Below are 17,387 nucleotides of genomic sequence, written 5' to 3'. Positions count from 1 at the left end.
ACCACAGCCCCATTACCATAAATTACCTTTCTGCTGGAGTGATTCCCTGCTGTAAATGGAAAAAAGGACAATTTACCTGTACCATGGACACCAAGCACAAGAATTTCCATCCTTCTGAACTACCCTGAGGGTGAAGGGGTACTGATACCCCATGCTGTCATCACTGCAACAGAGGAGAACACAACATCAAACAGCAGCACTCACTGCAATTACCTCCCTTCACTGGCCTTGTTATGATTACTTAAAGAAAACCCTCAAAATTATAATTTTGGTTACAATTTACTATTAAAAGCTGCCTTTCCATGGCTTAAATTCATCAGATATAAATAATTATCAATCACTGGATAAGAACACAGCCAACATTTAAGTGCAGCTACATTTAACTGTACTAAAAAGAATTTAATTTTAATTACTGCCATTATTGTGAGAAACCAAATGAACACAATTTTCAATCTTGCAAGCAAGTGTAAGGCACTGCAGTGTAACTCAGATGCAAGGCTGAGGTGCCCAACTCACCAGTCCTGTGCATGGTTACTGGCTTCCTGAGGAGGGAGGGGGCTGGCCAGCCTGGAAACCTGGATCCACACAGCATCATAGAGGTCCCTTTTCCGGGTGTGAACTGTGCAGGGAACAATCAGGGGCATCCCAAAGAGACTGGGCCTGTTCTTCTGGGATGAGAGAAAATACAGCTCTGTCCTCATCTGTGGGAGCAAAAGGAGGAGTCAGATGTGAAGGTGCATTAACTCACAGTGCAATAATCACCTGGATTGCTGGCCTTGTGACTTATTTCAGACCTTGGCAATTAAAATTAGTCAACAATTGTATTAAAAGTACTCTTAATTCCAATATTAAATACTGTATTGAAAAACGTTTCTATTTTATGACATGACGATGGGGTTATCTGGCCACATCTCACATAAATGTGTGTAATTGTTGTGTGGACATGAAAAAAAAAATCTGCTTTTTCCAAATTTCTTGCCAAGTGTGCAAGGGCACTGACCATTTTCCTGTGCACTGCAATGATGTAGCCTGTGCAGGGGCTGTCACACAGCGAGGGCACGTGGCCATTGAGGGTCCAGCTGCGCTCCGTCCCACATGGCACCACAGTGTTTGGCATCCCGTTGGGAATGAGGCTTGGCTTGGGGATGTCCCCGTTCATCAGGATGGTGGGGGCTCCGTTGGCTGATGGCCCAGTGGAGGTCTCTGCAGGCAGACAAATCAATTATCAATGATCACAGCAGCCACGGCTGAGCAGGGTTTTCATCCCTTCCGTTCCGTGTGGACACCGAGCACAACCCGCACGTTCCTTTCTGTAATCCTCACTTAATGAGAAACTTTGGTGCTGAGCTTCTCCACAGAGTGCAGCTCAAAGGAGAGGAAAAGCAGAGTTTGGTCTCACCTGTCTGCACAGGGCTGGACGCTGAGGTGGGGGAGCCTGGGATGGGGATCTCAAACGCACACAGGAAGCCGCTGACGGACAGACGGACCTTCTGGTTGTCCTGGGGGAAGTTCTTCAGGAGAGAGGGAAAGCTGCTCAGGCACTTGGACACCTTCATCTGGGACCAGAATGTGTTCTGTTCTTCTGCAAGCTGCGTTTGTCAGCTCCTCCCTCCCTCCCATCTGCCTCCTTACACCTTTCCAGGAGAATAAAGGAGCCCAGGCCCTCTGCAGGAGCTATCAGTGCTCTCTAATCACACCCACAGCACCTCATTTCAAGCACTTTTAATCTACAGCAAAAAAATCCCCCTGGAAATAACCCCACACACTGTAAGCCAGTCATTACTTATGGTCCTGATGTCTTGACAGTGTTTAGATTCATCACAGCACCTTAACTTGAGATTTATCACCTCAAGATGATTTTTTCCCCCTAAAAATATCATTAGCAATCAATTTAATCTATTTACAGCAAGGTAAATTACTGTTTAAGAATGAAATAAAAGTTCATCTAGAGACATAACTAAGCTGATTTTTTACCATACTTTTAGTTAAATTATTTCACAGCTCTTGTAAGTAAAGTTTAAATGTTAAAAATAACAAAGAAGGAAAAAAAAAACACCCAAAGAGAGTTGCAGCAATAATGAACCTTTTCTTCTTTTTTACCTTTATATTGGAGCTGTGCACCTCTGCAAGCAGAATCTGCTCTGGTTTGAGGCCACAGAGTTCACTCAGCTGCTTTTTCAAGCCTGTGTACTTCTCATCCATGTTCAGTCTCAGCCCATATCGAACAGGAGTGGTACCATCTAATTTAATTACTTTAAAGGGGAAAAGAAACACCCTGGTCAGCAGCCCAGGCAGGTTTTAATGACAATAATACATTACAGCTCTCCACTTATTGGAAAATATTTTTTCCCTAACTTGAACAGATGATTTATTTCATTTTCCCAGTCAATTTTTAAGGTCTGCAGGCAATGTCACAATGTCAGAAAGTCTCTTGCTGCATAGGCAGTAAAAAATTGTTTCAAAATTTGTTTCACTGTTTTACCATCTTTCCTTTTGCCCCTTTTCCAGCAATCCACAGCTCCTTCAGAGCACAGTTCATGACCCATACTGTCCAGCCCCTGTTTTTCCTCTGGACAGATTTAGGACAACCTCCACAAGAGAGGGAAGTTCTCAAAATTCCCATTTAAAAAAGATTTTATATTAAATCCTTCAACCAAGACTAAAAATGCACCATCCTTTTCTGTTTCTAAAGGTTTTATCTTGTTTTAACTGTGTTCCAATGAAAATTCTTGCACTTTTATATTAAAATTACTGTATTATTGTAAATAAGTAGTAACACAAACAAAATTTGATGTTTTATAGCTGTTCCACAGATACAGATTTTATCTGAGGAATGGCACATTTACAGCACTCACCTGTAATTTCTAGGTGCATGTAGCTGTCCATTGGCAAAGGCAAGGATAAAAAATTAAAAGGGTCAAACCTAACACTTATATGCCCACAAGTTTTACATTTCACTTGTGACTTCAGCTGCCCATGAAATAAATCTACAACAATGGATCTGTTTCTTCTCAGATGGTTTTCCCAGGCCTGAAATGAAGCATAAAAAAATAGAATACCAAGTTAGAAACTGGACACTACTTCATTGGTCTCCAAAGTTTCATTGGCCTATGGGAGTCAAAGTATTTCCACAAAAGTTACTTCCTAATTTCTAATAAATTTAGTTACAGAACAAGTAAAGTTCTCAACACAATAATCAAGGTATGACACAATTTAAAATTTCTGAGGAGATCATCAGGCATCTTGAAATATTTTGATACTCCCTAATTTTGAGTTGTTCAAAATTGTTGTCAAGTATCATCTTCATAATTTTATTACAACAATTAAAATTAATTTTCAGCTCAAAAGTGAAATTATCTCAGTAAATCACAGCTCTGACAAGATCCAAAAGGTGCTAGAGTCCCAAAATGTTGCCATAGGCAGCCTCATGAACAATTTATCAGCTTAGTACTGTGAGGAAAAGAAGAAACACACAAAAAGCCCCAAAGACTGAAGCCCCACCTCTGCTGCCACCTCCCAGTCCGGCCGCCCATCACTGTCCTTCAGCTCCACATATGGCTTATCATGAACTCTGTTCAAGTCCTCATGGAGCCCATCCAGGAGAAAAGCCAGAAGCTCCTGGGAGTCTTGCTGCTGAAAGCCATTAAATCTTGGAGCATATTTTGCTATTGTCCACTAAAAAAAAAAAAAAAAAGAGCAGAAATTTATTTAATATCATGTAAAAAATGTAAAAATAAATCAGAATATTGTAGATGAGATATGTGCTGTCAATGAACACAAATTCAATTGCCAAGAGCTGAAGGGAGCCCCTTTGCTTTCAGAAGAAAAGCTCATTTACAGGTAAAAATGTACCTTTTTTTGTACTTAAAAAGGGCTACAAAAGCCACTTGCTATGGCACAACTTGTGTCATACCACATAACTCCTTTATAACCACAAATTCCACCAGGTCTGATGAACACTGGCTCCTTCCAGGGAAAACTGAGTCCCCAAACTGCTACAATGCAGGTAACACCAGGAAAAAGTGCACTGAATTTCTGCTTTTCCATGCAATCCTTGTTTTCCACCCCAGAATAACTCACCCTCAGCTTTAAGGGGGCTATGTTCTTCTGGGTGCCACTCCACAGCTCCTGCACCAAATCCCCATAGCACTTGGCCATGTGTCCTTTCATTCCTATGGGATTTGTCCTGGAAATCACAAAGGAATTAATACCAGACTCAAATGTAACCACAGCTCAAGAATGGAGATGAAGGAAGCAGAAAAGCTTCAAGCAACAGGAGGTTGTGTTTCCATGCCTCTGAAGCAGTATCTGCTGCAGAGCTGCTAACACTGAATTTAAATCATTCCTTCCCCCTGAATTGCAGCTTGCAGAAGCAGACAGCCCTGAATAAATGTTCCAGCACCAAACTCCACTGCTCTCCCCCAGGATTACCTGTTCAGCTCGTAGAGATGCCTCCCTGAGATGAAGTACCGGGTCAGGGGCTGTGTGTTGCTGACACACTGGATGCTGGAGTTCATGAAACACGTGTTCCCCAGGTTGCTCAGGCCTGTAGCACCCTTCTCAGTAGGAACTGAGCAAAAATATCATCATTTTAGCAGTTGTGCAGATGAGAAAATTCAGAATGTTGTAGCAGCATCTTCTCACAGTAAGCAGTTTAATGGAACCTGCTCCCAGTTATGACACTACATGGATGCAGCAGATGTTTAAAATATCTGCTCTCTCAACTCTGCCTCACAGAAATTGAGTATTTTGTTGATCTGATCCACCACAGACAGCAGTGCAACCCACACAGAATATTTACAGGTAATTATGGTATTCAAAATTCTGGATTTGTTTGTTAAAATCTTAATTATTCCTTGCTTTAACAAAATCCAAGGGAATAAACAAAAAATCCCACCCTCCCACATCTCCAGCACTTAAGTTCATGCAAAGGCCAAGACTTCACTCAGTGTTAACAGGACTTGGGTTTAAAAGGATTGTTTCAACATGTCAACTGGTTTTTGGGATTTTTCTTCTCATCATAATCCAGTGACTCTGTGAGAGACTCACCTTTGTGTCTGTCTATTTTGCTGCTGTTTGCTATAAAAGACATCTCTTCTGGCCAGCTCATGTCTTTGTTTCGAACTAGAAAAGGACATGAAAAGGGGCTTTTAAGAATTGTTACTCACTCCAGAGAGCTTGCACAGCTGAAGAGGTTTAATTAAAATTTTCTAATATTTGGGATTAGAAATGTGCTTACTTCTAGCTATTATTTTTGCTAGTTTTCATTTCAATGTTTCTAATCATTATTGGAACTCATTCTAACACTGGCATCCCTCCAGCCACACCAGTAACATCTTTAGGAAGCAGCCTTGGGATTGCTTTTGCTCTTGAATAGCAAATTTTTCAGTGCTTATTCTTATTCTCAATAAAGATCCACCAGCTCTGAACAAATCAGTTCATGAGCCACCATTATTATTTTATGTTGTTGCAAACTAACAAAAGATCCAAATGTATTTCAAAACAGGGGCAAAATACATGTAAACTTTCCTAAATTAGCTTTGTCACCACCCCCCCACAGGTTCCCGCTGCAAACTTCTATTTTTAGAATAGTATATTATCCTTTTTATACCTTCTATTACTAAATGCTGCTCATCTTGGATTTTAAGGTATTCCAGTCTGTGATCTTCATCATCCAGCAAGGTGAGATAGTTCTGCAGGAGAAAAAAACACATCATAGAATTAGAGTTGTACATGAACTGAGGATCCTCTGCATGAACTGAGGATCATCTACAGGTCCTGAAAGGATCCTGTACGCTCTGAGGCTCCTCTACAGGTCCTGAAAGGATGCTGTACACTCTGAGGATCCCCTACATGAACCAAGGATCCCCTACATCACTGAAAAGATCCTCTGCACTCTGAGGATCCTCTGCATGTACTGAAAGGATCCTCTACATGTACTGAGGATTCGCTACATGTACTGAAAGGATCCTCTACACTCTGAGGATCCTCCACATCTACTGAAAGGATCCTCTACACTCTGAGGATCCTCTGCAGGTACTGAAAGGATCCTCTACACTCTGAGGATCCTCCACATCTAATGAAAGGATCCTCTACACTCTGAGGATTCTCTAGAGGTACTGAAAAGATCCTCTACACTCTGAGGATCCCCTACAGCTACTGAAAGGATCCTCTACACTCTGAGGATCCTCTGCATGTACTGAAAGGATCCTCTACACTCTGAGGGTCCTCTCACCTCCAATGGGAATTAAATCACAAAACCCTCTGATAAACAAACACCAAGAGCCTTTAACTGTAAAGGATCTTTATGGCCGTTCTCGTTTCCCTGTGCACGTGCAGTCAGTAGATTCTGGAGAGGAATAAGAGCACATAAAATGAAAAACAAAGCACGAGGGCAGGCAGAGGAGCAGGGTTACCTCGCTGTTGTAGAGCCAGAGGCGCATGTCCTCCTCCTTGATGCGCAGCCGCTGCGACAGGTACTCGTGGATCTCCTTGATGGTCTGCATGCGGCTGAAGCAGCCAGTGTAAGCCAGAACCCTCTTCAGAGGGGCATTTGGGGAGGGGACATTGCCTGCATTCACAGTGGGACAGCAGGAAAACATTTCAAAAACAACTGCATTTATCCACAGGTCACATCAACAACTGTACGCTGAATGTACACTCTGCAAAAAGTGTTCTACACTCGTAGTGTTTAGCAGTTAGGTGTAAGAGTAGTTGTTACTGACCCTTTGGGACAACAAATTTGCTGTCACAAAGCAGGTAAAATACCTCCCTTCTTAGTAAAACCTATTAGAAAATTGCTTCTCTGAGATACTCATAGGAAATTTAAAAATTCAATGGTGTTTTACAAGTTTCCACAATTCTTTTTGTCTCTCAAAGACACAGTAGGAGAGGCAAAAGGAATTTTCAAAATAAAGGATTTCAAAATTTCATTAGGATTTCCTTTTTGAGAGAAGTAAAATATAAAGTACAAAAACCAGTTTGACTATTTTTGGGAGTAACACGACTTTGCTTCAGCTCTTCTGTGGGGATGAATGCTGATCTGGGGACATGAAATCAGCCTGGCAGCTCAAAACAGAAACACTCTTAATAACTAAATTTCTTAAAAACGAAATTCCTCAAAACATTCTGTGAAGACACCTGGGATTTCCACCAAAATTTCTCAACAAGTTCACACTTGCAACAACAGATTAATTGATCGAGATTGTTGCTCTTTCTAATGGGAGCTCATCTTTAAATAAAAGATTTGCAGTAGAGATGAGACCAACTTTAAAGAGGGGAATTTCTTTTGAGCTTTTTTTGTTTAAAACTCAGAAGTTCCCCATTCCTTACAAACATGACAAGCATTTTTATCCAGCCCAACTGCATTACTTAAGTAGCCCGAGGAGTGACACAATTCTATTTTCACTGTTAAAAGATTACAATAAAATAAAAAGTACAGCATGAAAAGGTGCAGTATTACATTATCACATGCAATTTGACAAGAGAGTAAATGATACCTTATAAATCAGCAAAGCATCAATCTGGCTTCAGTGTACCAAGCAAAGTACACAGTTTTTTAAAAGAAAACAACATTTTCTGAGATTAGGGATCAGAGGATTAGTTGTAAGATTACAGCAAGAAAGCACATTTGAGAACTCCACAAGATTAATAACAGATTGGACAATCAAATTAGTGCAGTGCAAAGTAATTCCAAATCAAGATCAAATTTGGCACATGAGAAGATTCTGTTCATTGGAATCTGGGCATTTTAGGATGTCCAAACAAAGCAGTTTCCATTGGATTAGGTCAGGCAGGAAAGCTGAGTTTGGGCAGAGCAGTTTGTGCAGCACAGCTCGATGGCACAGCAGGGCTGAGATCCTCCCAAAGCAATGAAAAACGGAGCATCTGCACCAGCTTCTACCCACATCCTGACTCTGGCAAGGCTGGAGGATTTGCTGAGTTTTCAGCAGTCAGGTGAGCCCATTTTTGGACATGTAACTGTGGATGCCCAAATGTGAGTGCAGGGATTCCTTCCAGCCTCTGTGTGAGGCAAACTGGGGACTGGAGACAATTCCTGCAACACCTCAGCTGAAATGTGAAGCCACAACCTAAGATTACCCTTGTACAATCTTTTGGTGAGCATTACCAGCACAATTATGACAAATAGATTTTAGCTGGGTGTTTAGGCTTTGTATTTAATTGTCTTTTTGAACTACACCAAACAATAGCCTTCATATTCCATTCATTTCATCGCTCTCTAAAGAGCATTAAATAATTTTGGGCATCAAAGCCCAGCTGCCCAAGTAACTCAGAAGCATTTGGCTGAGCATTAATTGAATTTATTGTGCCATTGCAATATCAGAGAGGCACAGAGGCACCTATTCCATGGCTACAGCAATCACTCCCAAAAGGGGAATGCCCAGCTCTGGCTCTCCTGATCAGTTCAGCTTCTGCAGTGCTCATTTCTCACCTTCAACTCATCCATAAACATGGCAATCAACAGATTTCCCTGCAAATACTCCCTGTAACCTTTTCCCTTGAGAAGAGGGCAGGGGAAAGCCCTGCAAGTGCTCCCTGGAGCCTTTTCCCTCAAGGAGAGAGCAGGGAAAGCCCTGGAGCCTTTTCCCTCGAGGAGAGGGCAGGGAAAGCCCTGGAGCCTTTTCCCCCGAGGAGAGGGCAGGGAAAGCCCTGGAGCCTTTTCCCTCGAGGAGAGGGCAGGGAAAGCCCTGGAGCCTCTTCCCTCGAGGCAGGGCAGCCCTGGAAGCTCCCGAGCGCCGATGGTGCCGCAGGGCGATCGAGCTGGAGCACAAGCACAGCACAGGAAGCTCCCCCAGCCTGGGCTGGCCTAGAAACTGCACAGGGGATGGTGGTTCTTGCTGCATTCTTAAGTTACCTCTGGGCAAATGCTGAGGGAACATTCTGAGGCTCATCATACCCATATTGACCCAGACGTTGGACTGCTGGGTGCGCGTGGCCGGCTGCTGCCGCAGGAACAGCAGGTACCGAGGGAACAGCTCCAGCTCGGGCACGTTGGTCTTGCTGTTCTTGATCACCTGCAGAACATGTGAGGAACATTGCAGAGACTCACCTTGCAAGTGTGGAGGGAATAGCAATAGGAACAGCAGTGATTCATTCATTAAAAAGTGGTTAAATTATTAAAAAGCCAAACTCTTTAATGAGGAGACAAAAAATCCAAACTTCTTGTGGGGTTTTAGGCAAATATCCCTAGGAATGACAATTTCCTGATTCCTAAGCACTTTTTGGAGCTTATTAGCTGCAGGTTGTCAAAAGCAAACACCTTATTTAGTGCAGCATCACTCTCTGCACCACACCATGGAAAGAATATTCTTATAACTCCTGGAATATATGTGAATCCACAATAAACCTCATTAATTCCACTCAGTGTATAATACTTGCACATAAAGTTTCACAGCTGTTGAAAGAACTGACAAATGCAGGATAAGACATTTGGTTTGAACTTTGTGAACCACAGGATTGACTTAAAGCCTTCATATTGTACAAACAGGCTGCAACCTCCTTTTGTTACATTTTGCTGTCTTTACAGGAAAAGCTGAAATTACCCCTAAACAGATTTTGCAGCTTTTCAGCCACCATTTCTACAAAGATTTTGCCACTTAGATCTGTCCAAATATACAATCAGAAATGGAAGGAATGTTCAGTCTTTTTGTGACCACGTGAAGCAGAAGAACGCGGCTCAAGCTGTGAGAAGGAAGGTACCACACTCAAGTGCCACAGTATTCAACTTCAGCTACAACAAAAACAAACAATGGTGATGACATTTTCTGAGGGGAAAAAAAGCACATTGCTTTGTGTATAAAGTGATGTGGCCTTTTCTGGATCATGAAAGGTGTTTGTTTCCATGGAGAATGTGTGGGAGGAGGTAAGAAGCCAGTGATTTTTCCCTCTAAAATAATTGTCGGCACTAGAGCCAACAGACCAAATTGTCAAAAATATAGAGATAATCCTCTCCCATCTGTGACACTGAATGTTTGTGACATCAACCACCAAAAACCTATTGCTACCAGCACAAAAACCCCTTCATATCCATTTTTTAAGTGCATCTCCTACAAGGGACTACCTGACATAGAACAAAACAACCAGTTTGTGGAATACATACGCTCAAGAGAAATTGAAGAAAAAGTTTCCAACATTTCCAAGAGAGCAGACTCCTGCAGCTCCAGCTCCCAGGTGTTCTTGAGCAGCCATTCTGGCAGAGGAGAGTCCTGGCCTCACCTATTGCCAGCTGCTTTTGAGCTCTTCCCCAAACCCTGCACGTTGCGTTTGTGATGCTGAACCTGAAGCAGCAATTGTTGCTTTCCCCCCACTTGATGAAATTGTCAGAGAGAAGGAACAGGTTTTCAGAGCTGCAGGTGTCCCACTTTCCATTTTATAGCTTTTTAACTCTATCTCAGCCTTAAGGATGGGAGTTTTGATGCCAAGCCTTTTAACCTGAGCTCAGGTTTAGTTTTGTGTGCTTTAGCAAGCCCTGCCACACTAGGATTGTGCTGCAAGCTAAAACTCCTCCTAAACAGCACAACTTTCCACCCAGGGCCAGCCTGGAGGCTGCTTTTCCCCAGTTTGCTCTGCCAGACACAGGATGAAGTGGGAGATGATTGTAGGAGGTTACCTCTGGACAAATCAAATTAAAAAGTGTCAAAAATCACAACTCACCGGCCTGGGCAAGGACAGGTTTGCTCCATACCAGTGGTAAAGTGCTCTCCACACTGGCTCTGGCACCATGACATAGTCCTTTCCTTCCACCAGCTGTGGGGATCTCTTCAACCTTCCACCCTCCATGGTTAATGATGCAGCCTTTAAAAAAAAAAGGGTTTTTGTCATATCTCAAGGGAAGAAATGAGTACATGGCCACAGTGATTTTAGTTCATGAACACTGAACACTCTTTAATTATTAAAAGGCTTCTAAGTAACAATTAGCAGCTGCTTTTCACACTGAGAGATGGTGGTTAAATGTAACAGTAATTAACGTTCAAGTCTCATTGTTTACTGGTTCTCTAAAAGCTTATGCAGTATAAAATTCATGTATTTTGCTCTTGTGTCACCTACTCCAACAATTCTGGACAGAGAAGTCCCAGCTCTGCTCAGCACTGATGCTGCTGCTCTGTTTCATGTTCTGTTTGCCCCCATACTGCACAAACTGTCAGCTTTGTTTTGCTGTCTTGTTATACAGCAGCAGCAAATTCATATTCAGATGGAAATGCTGAAGTGTTTGATTATCCAAGTATTTTACATTTCATGCTGCAAGCTGCCTTTTCATAAATACCTTCCCAATTGTAAGAATGTTTTGAATGTTTCTTTTCTCACAAAACACAAGAGTAGCTGTAGAAGCAGAACACAAGTTTTCTCCTCTTAGAATAAGAGTAAGAAACCTCAATTTTGCTGTGGGACAGAGCAGCATTGATCCAGAATTAAGCTGAAAAAACCCAACATAAAAAAGCAGTGATAAAAGACAGCTAAAATGTGCTTTTCCTCTATTGCCATGCCTTGGGTGCCTTTACCTTGACTGGCTCCTGGGTCACCAGGGGCTGGTTATCAATAGCTCCTGGCTTCTGGGGGTTCAGCTGGAGCAGAGCATTCCCACTGGAGCCCAGGAAACACTGGTTGTTATTGTCTGAAGTGTTGTGCTGCCTTGCAAAGCTCACCTCAGAGCCTGGGCTGCCAGGGTACAGAGTATCTGAGCACAAAGCAGGAGAAGAAACAGAAATAATTACAAATAATTCACTTGTGATCCCATAAACCACAAATGAATGAGTTACACTCTTGTATCCTTGTTTTAAAAAATACCAAGTTTGCTGCCCTTCCTCCTGCAGTGAAACATGCAACTCTTCCACCTCCAGAGGGATAAATCTGCTATCTCTCAGAAAGGGATTTATGATTTTATATTATATTTTATATATTTTACATCATGATTACACAAACACAGCTCTTTGCATGAGCAAATGTGGTGAGAATTTTGTTATCTGGATGTTTGGATATCAAACTCCTAAAAAACTCACAAACAGAACTGAAGATAAATCCAATAATGCCTTGGTTTGTTTTTCCTTGAAAAGGCAAATGATTCTTATAGAAGCTGCTTTGGTCATGCAGAACTAAATGGAAATTTCAATAAAAATAAAAATAAAAAGAAAGATCCTTTGTCTCTGTACCCTTTGTTTCCCCCAACCCCTATACCCAAAAGCATCACAGTAATTTACCTAATTTCAACTGAAGTGACAATTTTAAAATGTCAGATGCAACCTTACAAGTAAAAAATCTCCAATTCTCACAAGAACTCCTTGAAAATCAGGACTAAAATCTCTTCTTTCACAAAGATGGCTCTTAGGATCTGCACAAACTCATTCACATTTAAATCACATGCCCTGTAAAAGTACAACTGTGCTTTTCCTCATGGTTTTTTGCTGTTTCTTCCCTTTTTGCAGAGTATAGGATCAACCAGCTTAAAACAACTTAATGTGAAAGTGGGGGGGAAAATCCACTGAGAAAATAAACCACAGGACAAAAAAATACCTTGAAAATAATTCTGGAAATGAATCCCAGCATAACAGATGAACTGCTGTTAAACAAGACTTTGTGTTTAGCCACCACAAACTAAAAAATCCTTAAAAAATCCTAAAAAAATCCTAAAAAAATCCTTAAAACTCCTAAAAAAATGCTAAAAAAATCCTAAACCCCCTGCAATGCAAGCTGTGCTATGTCTCTCCTGGAGGGGTCCATGCAGTGTGCAGTTTTCCCAAAAGCTGTTCTACATTAAACCTCCAAGGAAATAAGATGCTTACTGCTGCTGGTGGACTCTGAGGCTTCTGAGGCAGTGGAAATATTATCTGAAAACTTTTCTTCTGGAGCACTGAAGTCATTAAGACCTCCCATTTTGTCTTCTCCCTGTTCTGGGGTATTGGCTGCAGCAGCTACCAGGGGATTCTTACCTCCACTCAAGACAGATGAAGGCTCTATCACAACTGGGTTTGCATCCTAGAGGTGGGAAAAAGCACAAAAGTTAATTAAGAGCCAAGATCAAAGATGTGTCAGTCAAAGCAGCCACCTAAAATTCACAGTTCTGTGACTGCTTCTGCACATCACAAGATTTGCTGATGGAAAAATGTTTTCTACATGTACAAATAAAAAAAAACCTGCAGAAAACAACTCCCAAAATTGTTAAAACAATCAAATAAACCATCCTGCACAGAGCCAGAATTCCAAAATTATTTGGAATAATAGATAGATACATAAAAATATACCTGGTTTTAAACAGCTGTAATTACAGACTGTAATTATTTGAATACTTGAAGTTCATGTGGTTACATGAGAACAGCAAGCACAACAACAAAAACCACTTTTTTCCCTCAAACCTGCAGCATTTCACAGAAATTCTGGTGGTTTTTGAGAAGTGCAGTGAGTAATGGCCTTGTGCCATTATGCAAAGGATTAGGGAGAAAATCCTGAGCACATCTGAGCACTCACACCAGGCTAGGGATCAAATTACCTGGCATTTCTGGCATCTCAACCCTCATTTGGCCAATTCATTGTGCACAAAGTATAATAGTCTTTACAAGGGTAGTTAATGCACACATTGCAGTTTTCTGAGTACTTTCAGCTATTTGTTTTTATAAAACAAATCAAGTACTTCTATGATTACTTATGAGTGCATAAAAACTCTTTTGAGAGGTTTATTTCACTTGTTTAGCCTGCAAATAATATTTATCTCCAATTACATTTTATTAAATATTCTCTATTTTGTACAATTCAGTGGTGCTTTAGCTTAAATATTTTAATTAAAGGTTATTAAAGAGCACCCTGTATCTAAAAAGTTTTAGTAGGACTCCTTTGATTGGGTATTAGGCTATTTTGTGTCATTGCCTCTTAAGCTAATTATAGCAATTTCCTCCTTTGTCCAGAAAATTCAGAGTGGATTTGTGGCCCAAGCCAATCAAACCCAAAGTGGGCAGCTTCATTATCAAACGGATCAGAAAATGTGAAATAAATGCTCCTGTGAGCATGGTTTTTATTTAAAAATAATCTTAAGATGCAGGAATGATGAAAGAGATGAGGATTTAATGAAATTACAGTGCAAAGCTCCCCACATAACAATGATTCAGCAGAACAATTATTTTCCACCAAGAGAAGGAGATGCTCAGTTCTGAGCATTATTGCTTCAGCAGACATTTCCTCCACACTGTTTTTTCCATCAACACATTCAGAAAGACAAGAAATCACTTCTTCAGTATAGATTATTATTATTATTATTTTACTTACATATTTGACATATTCTTTCCACTGGTGCCACCAGGGCATAGCAATGAGAAACCAGTTGTGCCCTGGCTGGAGGCCATACCTGCTCTCCCTTTCCAACCAGCCTCTGCACAGAGAGAATGGGAATTTTTAGCACAAAGAGGGAATTTCCAGATCTTTTGAAAATACCCAAAGGTGGATCTGAAAGGCATTTAAGCCTCTGAGCAAAGCACACACCTAATAATCTGTCCCTCCTCCTCTGGGGTGGCAGGTCGCAGGCCCAGAACGATGTGACACACCTGGAAAAAGAAAGAAATTCTTATTAACAGGGAAATAAAAGCAAATAAACAACTCAGATTAGACTTTTTCATCATTTTATAATGGAGCAAGATTTAATTTTACTTAAAATTGAATAAATCACTGATAAAAAAAAGTCTTTTGAGCTGTGAGCTGCCCACCTTGTTCCCACTGTTAAGAGAAAGGCACCAAGAATGTGAAATGCCCCAAGACCAATGCTGAGGTGAAGAGAAAAGCAAAAGTTCTCATCATTTCAGGCTGTGCCAGATCCCAGGGCTGCAGTGGATCAGACACACAAATCAGGGTGTCTGGGTGTGCTGGGGACAGGGAATGAGGAACTGGGACAGTGCAAGTGGTTGGAAGAGGACGAACTAAAAGTTAAAAAGGAACTGAAAGGGAAGAAAGTGGGAATGAGTGGTTCTAGATGGGATTGAAAGGGAAACAAGCACTGGAGAGGCTGAGGGAGAACTTCAGAGCAGAGCAACCAACCCAAAGCACAGCCAGAACCACTCTGCAAGTGCAGGGCGTGCTCTGGATGTCTGGGGCTAATTTTCTCTCTCTTTTTTAATTCAGTTTGGAACTGGACTCGAAGGAAAGGCCCCATCTCCTGGGCAGCTGGGAGGGGTTTCATTCCCAGAACAAACCAGTGTCAGATGGCTCCTATTTCACCCCTTCCCAGTAGAGCTGGGCAGGAGGAGAGGAGGGAAGGGCTCCTCAGGAGGCTGCCAGGGAGCAGGGGCAGCTCTCAGATGGTTTTGCTGCTCCCCCCATGATTTACAGCCTTCTCCTCATGTCTCTTTTGAGGCTATCAATTTGTAACTCAGCTGGAGATTTCTAATCACTGCTAAGATGTCTTATTTTAATTTATATTACAGTGAGAGAGACCATTTCACATTCTGAATGAAACAAAGGCCATTAGCCAGGGGGTAGCAACAGATTTTCCAGCACACACAACACAGCTGGGCCTGGTGTTTCTTTTTAAATTTGTGTAGCTAAAATAAGATTCCTCAGATAAACCAAGCCCTCTGCAAACAACACCACTTGTTGACAAGCTTTCCACTCAGAATATTTGGCTTTTCTGTCTGCAGATGAGGCACATGACACCTCAAATAAATGCCCAGATAAATCAATGGCAGGCTCTGCCCTGTGCTTTATGGGATAAAGTTATCAAAAGAAAAAAATTGAAATTAAAATCTAAAATGAAAACACAGCAGCTATGCCAAGAGGAAAAAAAAACATTGTAAATGAGACTTCCAATGAGCAATGTGCAACATTGGTGATGTGTAATCAGCATCAGGACAGATTTATTACATCTTCATTCATTCTTTGTCAAGATTGCAGGGATATTTGTTAGTTCATCAATATTTAGTTATGAGGGGATATTTGATGCCAGACAGGCCAAAAATAAAGACAGCCCTTCTGGAGAAGGTTGCAACTTCAGCAAACTTGATGTAATTAGAGATAAAATGAATTTGAAGAAATTTCTGGTGTTATTCTTTCCAGCTGTGGTATAGCTGGTGGCCTCAGGATACCCTCACTCAGTCACCCTGAAGCTCTTGGAAAAGTGTCATTCAAAATGCAATTTATAAATTAGTCACAGGCCAATTAGGATTATTATTATTATTATAATTCAAACTCCAAGTATCAACCTCAAAGGAAAACAGGTAAGGAACAAACTGCAGTGGATGAAAATGCTCTTTAGGGTTATTTTCTGCACAAAGTGAGCCAGCTAAAATATGGCTTTCAAGGATTTAGAGAAATCCAATTCAAGCTCAATTAAAACCCAATTCAGCACACACTTAATCCTCAGCTTCTGCAAGTGAGCAGTGATAGGATATCCCAGCTTTCCAGGCCTGCTTCATTAAGGAAGCAATAAGAGGCACCTTAGAGGGCCTTAACAGAAATTGGAAAGGGAAACTGGTTGTAAAATGAAAAAGGAAACTATTAGAGATTTTTCTCTCATTCCCTGGGTTACTTTCTTGGCAAAGGTTTGCCACAAAAATAATTTCAAACACAGCCTTTGTCTAATGGAAAACATAATTGCTGATGCACTCAAAATTTCATTTTCTGAGCAGTGCACCAGGTTCTGTAGAACAGATGAGACTTTGGGCATTCCATGCACTGCAAGAACAACAACCAAAGAGAGAATCAGAGAGAGAATCATCTGCCAAGGCAGCCCAGAGCTGCAGAGCCACATCCCCTCCTGTGCACACAAATGCTGATGCTGTACTTCGTGGCCATGCAGAAAGCTCAGCAGTTAATTACTGTAAATTACAACCTTAGATTTCCCCTAAACACACCTGAAAAAGCAGATTTAAAAATTCATTGGCAAGAGCACTCTTCACACTCCATATCTGGTAGTCCTCCAGAGTGAGGTGTCCAAGCTGGAAGGGAGGAGAAAGAAAGGGAAGGGAAAACCATCAAAACATGAACCTGGTTCTGGTAAAATATTCATTACCTGTCTCATTCAGGGCAGGACAAAACCAGGCAATGATAAAAATTGGCTGTACCACTATTTAAATAAAATTTGATCCAGTAAAAGAAAACAATTCCAGTTCTAGCATAACACAGGCTGCCTAGAGAGCTGAGCAGCTCAGAGTGCAGATTTGTGTTGTTAGGTGAGCAGTGCCCTGTGTGGAACCTCTCCTCACTCCTCACTCCCACCCAGTGCCCATCCCTGCACCCCTCACACACCCACAGCCTCCTCTGAGGGGAGGAAAAACCAGTTTGGGTCACCCAGCCCCTGTGATCTCACCCAACAACACAAATGCCTGTAATTCCTCATCCCCTGCAGTCCCAGAGGGGCAACACTGCCCATGTCAGAGGGGTCTCTGGTTCACTGA

General features: G+C 41.6%; 1 protein-coding gene across 6 annotated transcripts in view; it reads right to left on the bottom strand.

The window, feature by feature from the left end:
• The window catches only part of USP32 (ubiquitin specific peptidase 32), a 63,206-nt gene that overhangs the window by 6,899 nt on the left and 38,920 nt on the right, over window positions 1–17,387 (bottom strand). For 2 of the 6 annotated variants that reach the window (XM_059486858.1, XM_059486862.1), the window contains exons 10-28: window positions 16,845–16,928; window positions 14,485–14,546; window positions 14,272–14,374; window positions 12,798–12,990; window positions 11,520–11,695; window positions 10,675–10,815; window positions 8,876–9,035; window positions 6,417–6,571; window positions 5,612–5,693; window positions 5,050–5,124; window positions 4,432–4,570; window positions 4,081–4,186; window positions 3,502–3,675; window positions 2,856–3,030; window positions 2,101–2,252; window positions 1,400–1,556; window positions 1,001–1,203; window positions 517–701; window positions 77–163 (exon numbers count right to left, since the gene is read on the bottom strand). In XM_059486858.1, the coding sequence (XP_059342841.1) occupies window positions 77–163; window positions 517–701; window positions 1,001–1,203; window positions 1,400–1,556; window positions 2,101–2,252; window positions 2,856–3,030; window positions 3,502–3,675; window positions 4,081–4,186; window positions 4,432–4,570; window positions 5,050–5,124; window positions 5,612–5,693; window positions 6,417–6,571; window positions 8,876–9,035; window positions 10,675–10,815; window positions 11,520–11,695; window positions 12,798–12,990; window positions 14,272–14,374; window positions 14,485–14,546; window positions 16,845–16,928 (2,609 nt within the window). The remainder of the gene's footprint in view (window positions 1–76; window positions 164–516; window positions 702–1,000; window positions 1,204–1,399; window positions 1,557–2,100; window positions 2,253–2,855; window positions 3,031–3,501; window positions 3,676–4,080; window positions 4,187–4,431; window positions 4,571–5,049; window positions 5,125–5,611; window positions 5,694–6,416; window positions 6,572–8,875; window positions 9,036–10,674; window positions 10,816–11,519; window positions 11,696–12,797; window positions 12,991–14,271; window positions 14,375–14,484; window positions 14,547–16,844; window positions 16,929–17,387) is intronic. The other 4 variants (XM_059486860.1, XM_059486859.1, XM_059486861.1 and 1 more) reach the window with 4 other exon arrangements.

This window comes from Ammospiza nelsoni, chromosome 21 (assembly GCF_027579445.1).
Source record: "Ammospiza nelsoni isolate bAmmNel1 chromosome 21, bAmmNel1.pri, whole genome shotgun sequence".
NCBI classification, from domain to species: Eukaryota; Metazoa; Chordata; class Aves; order Passeriformes; family Passerellidae; genus Ammospiza; species Ammospiza nelsoni.
Note: the sequence above shows the minus strand (reverse complement) of the source record. Positions and strands in the feature narration are given on the sequence as shown.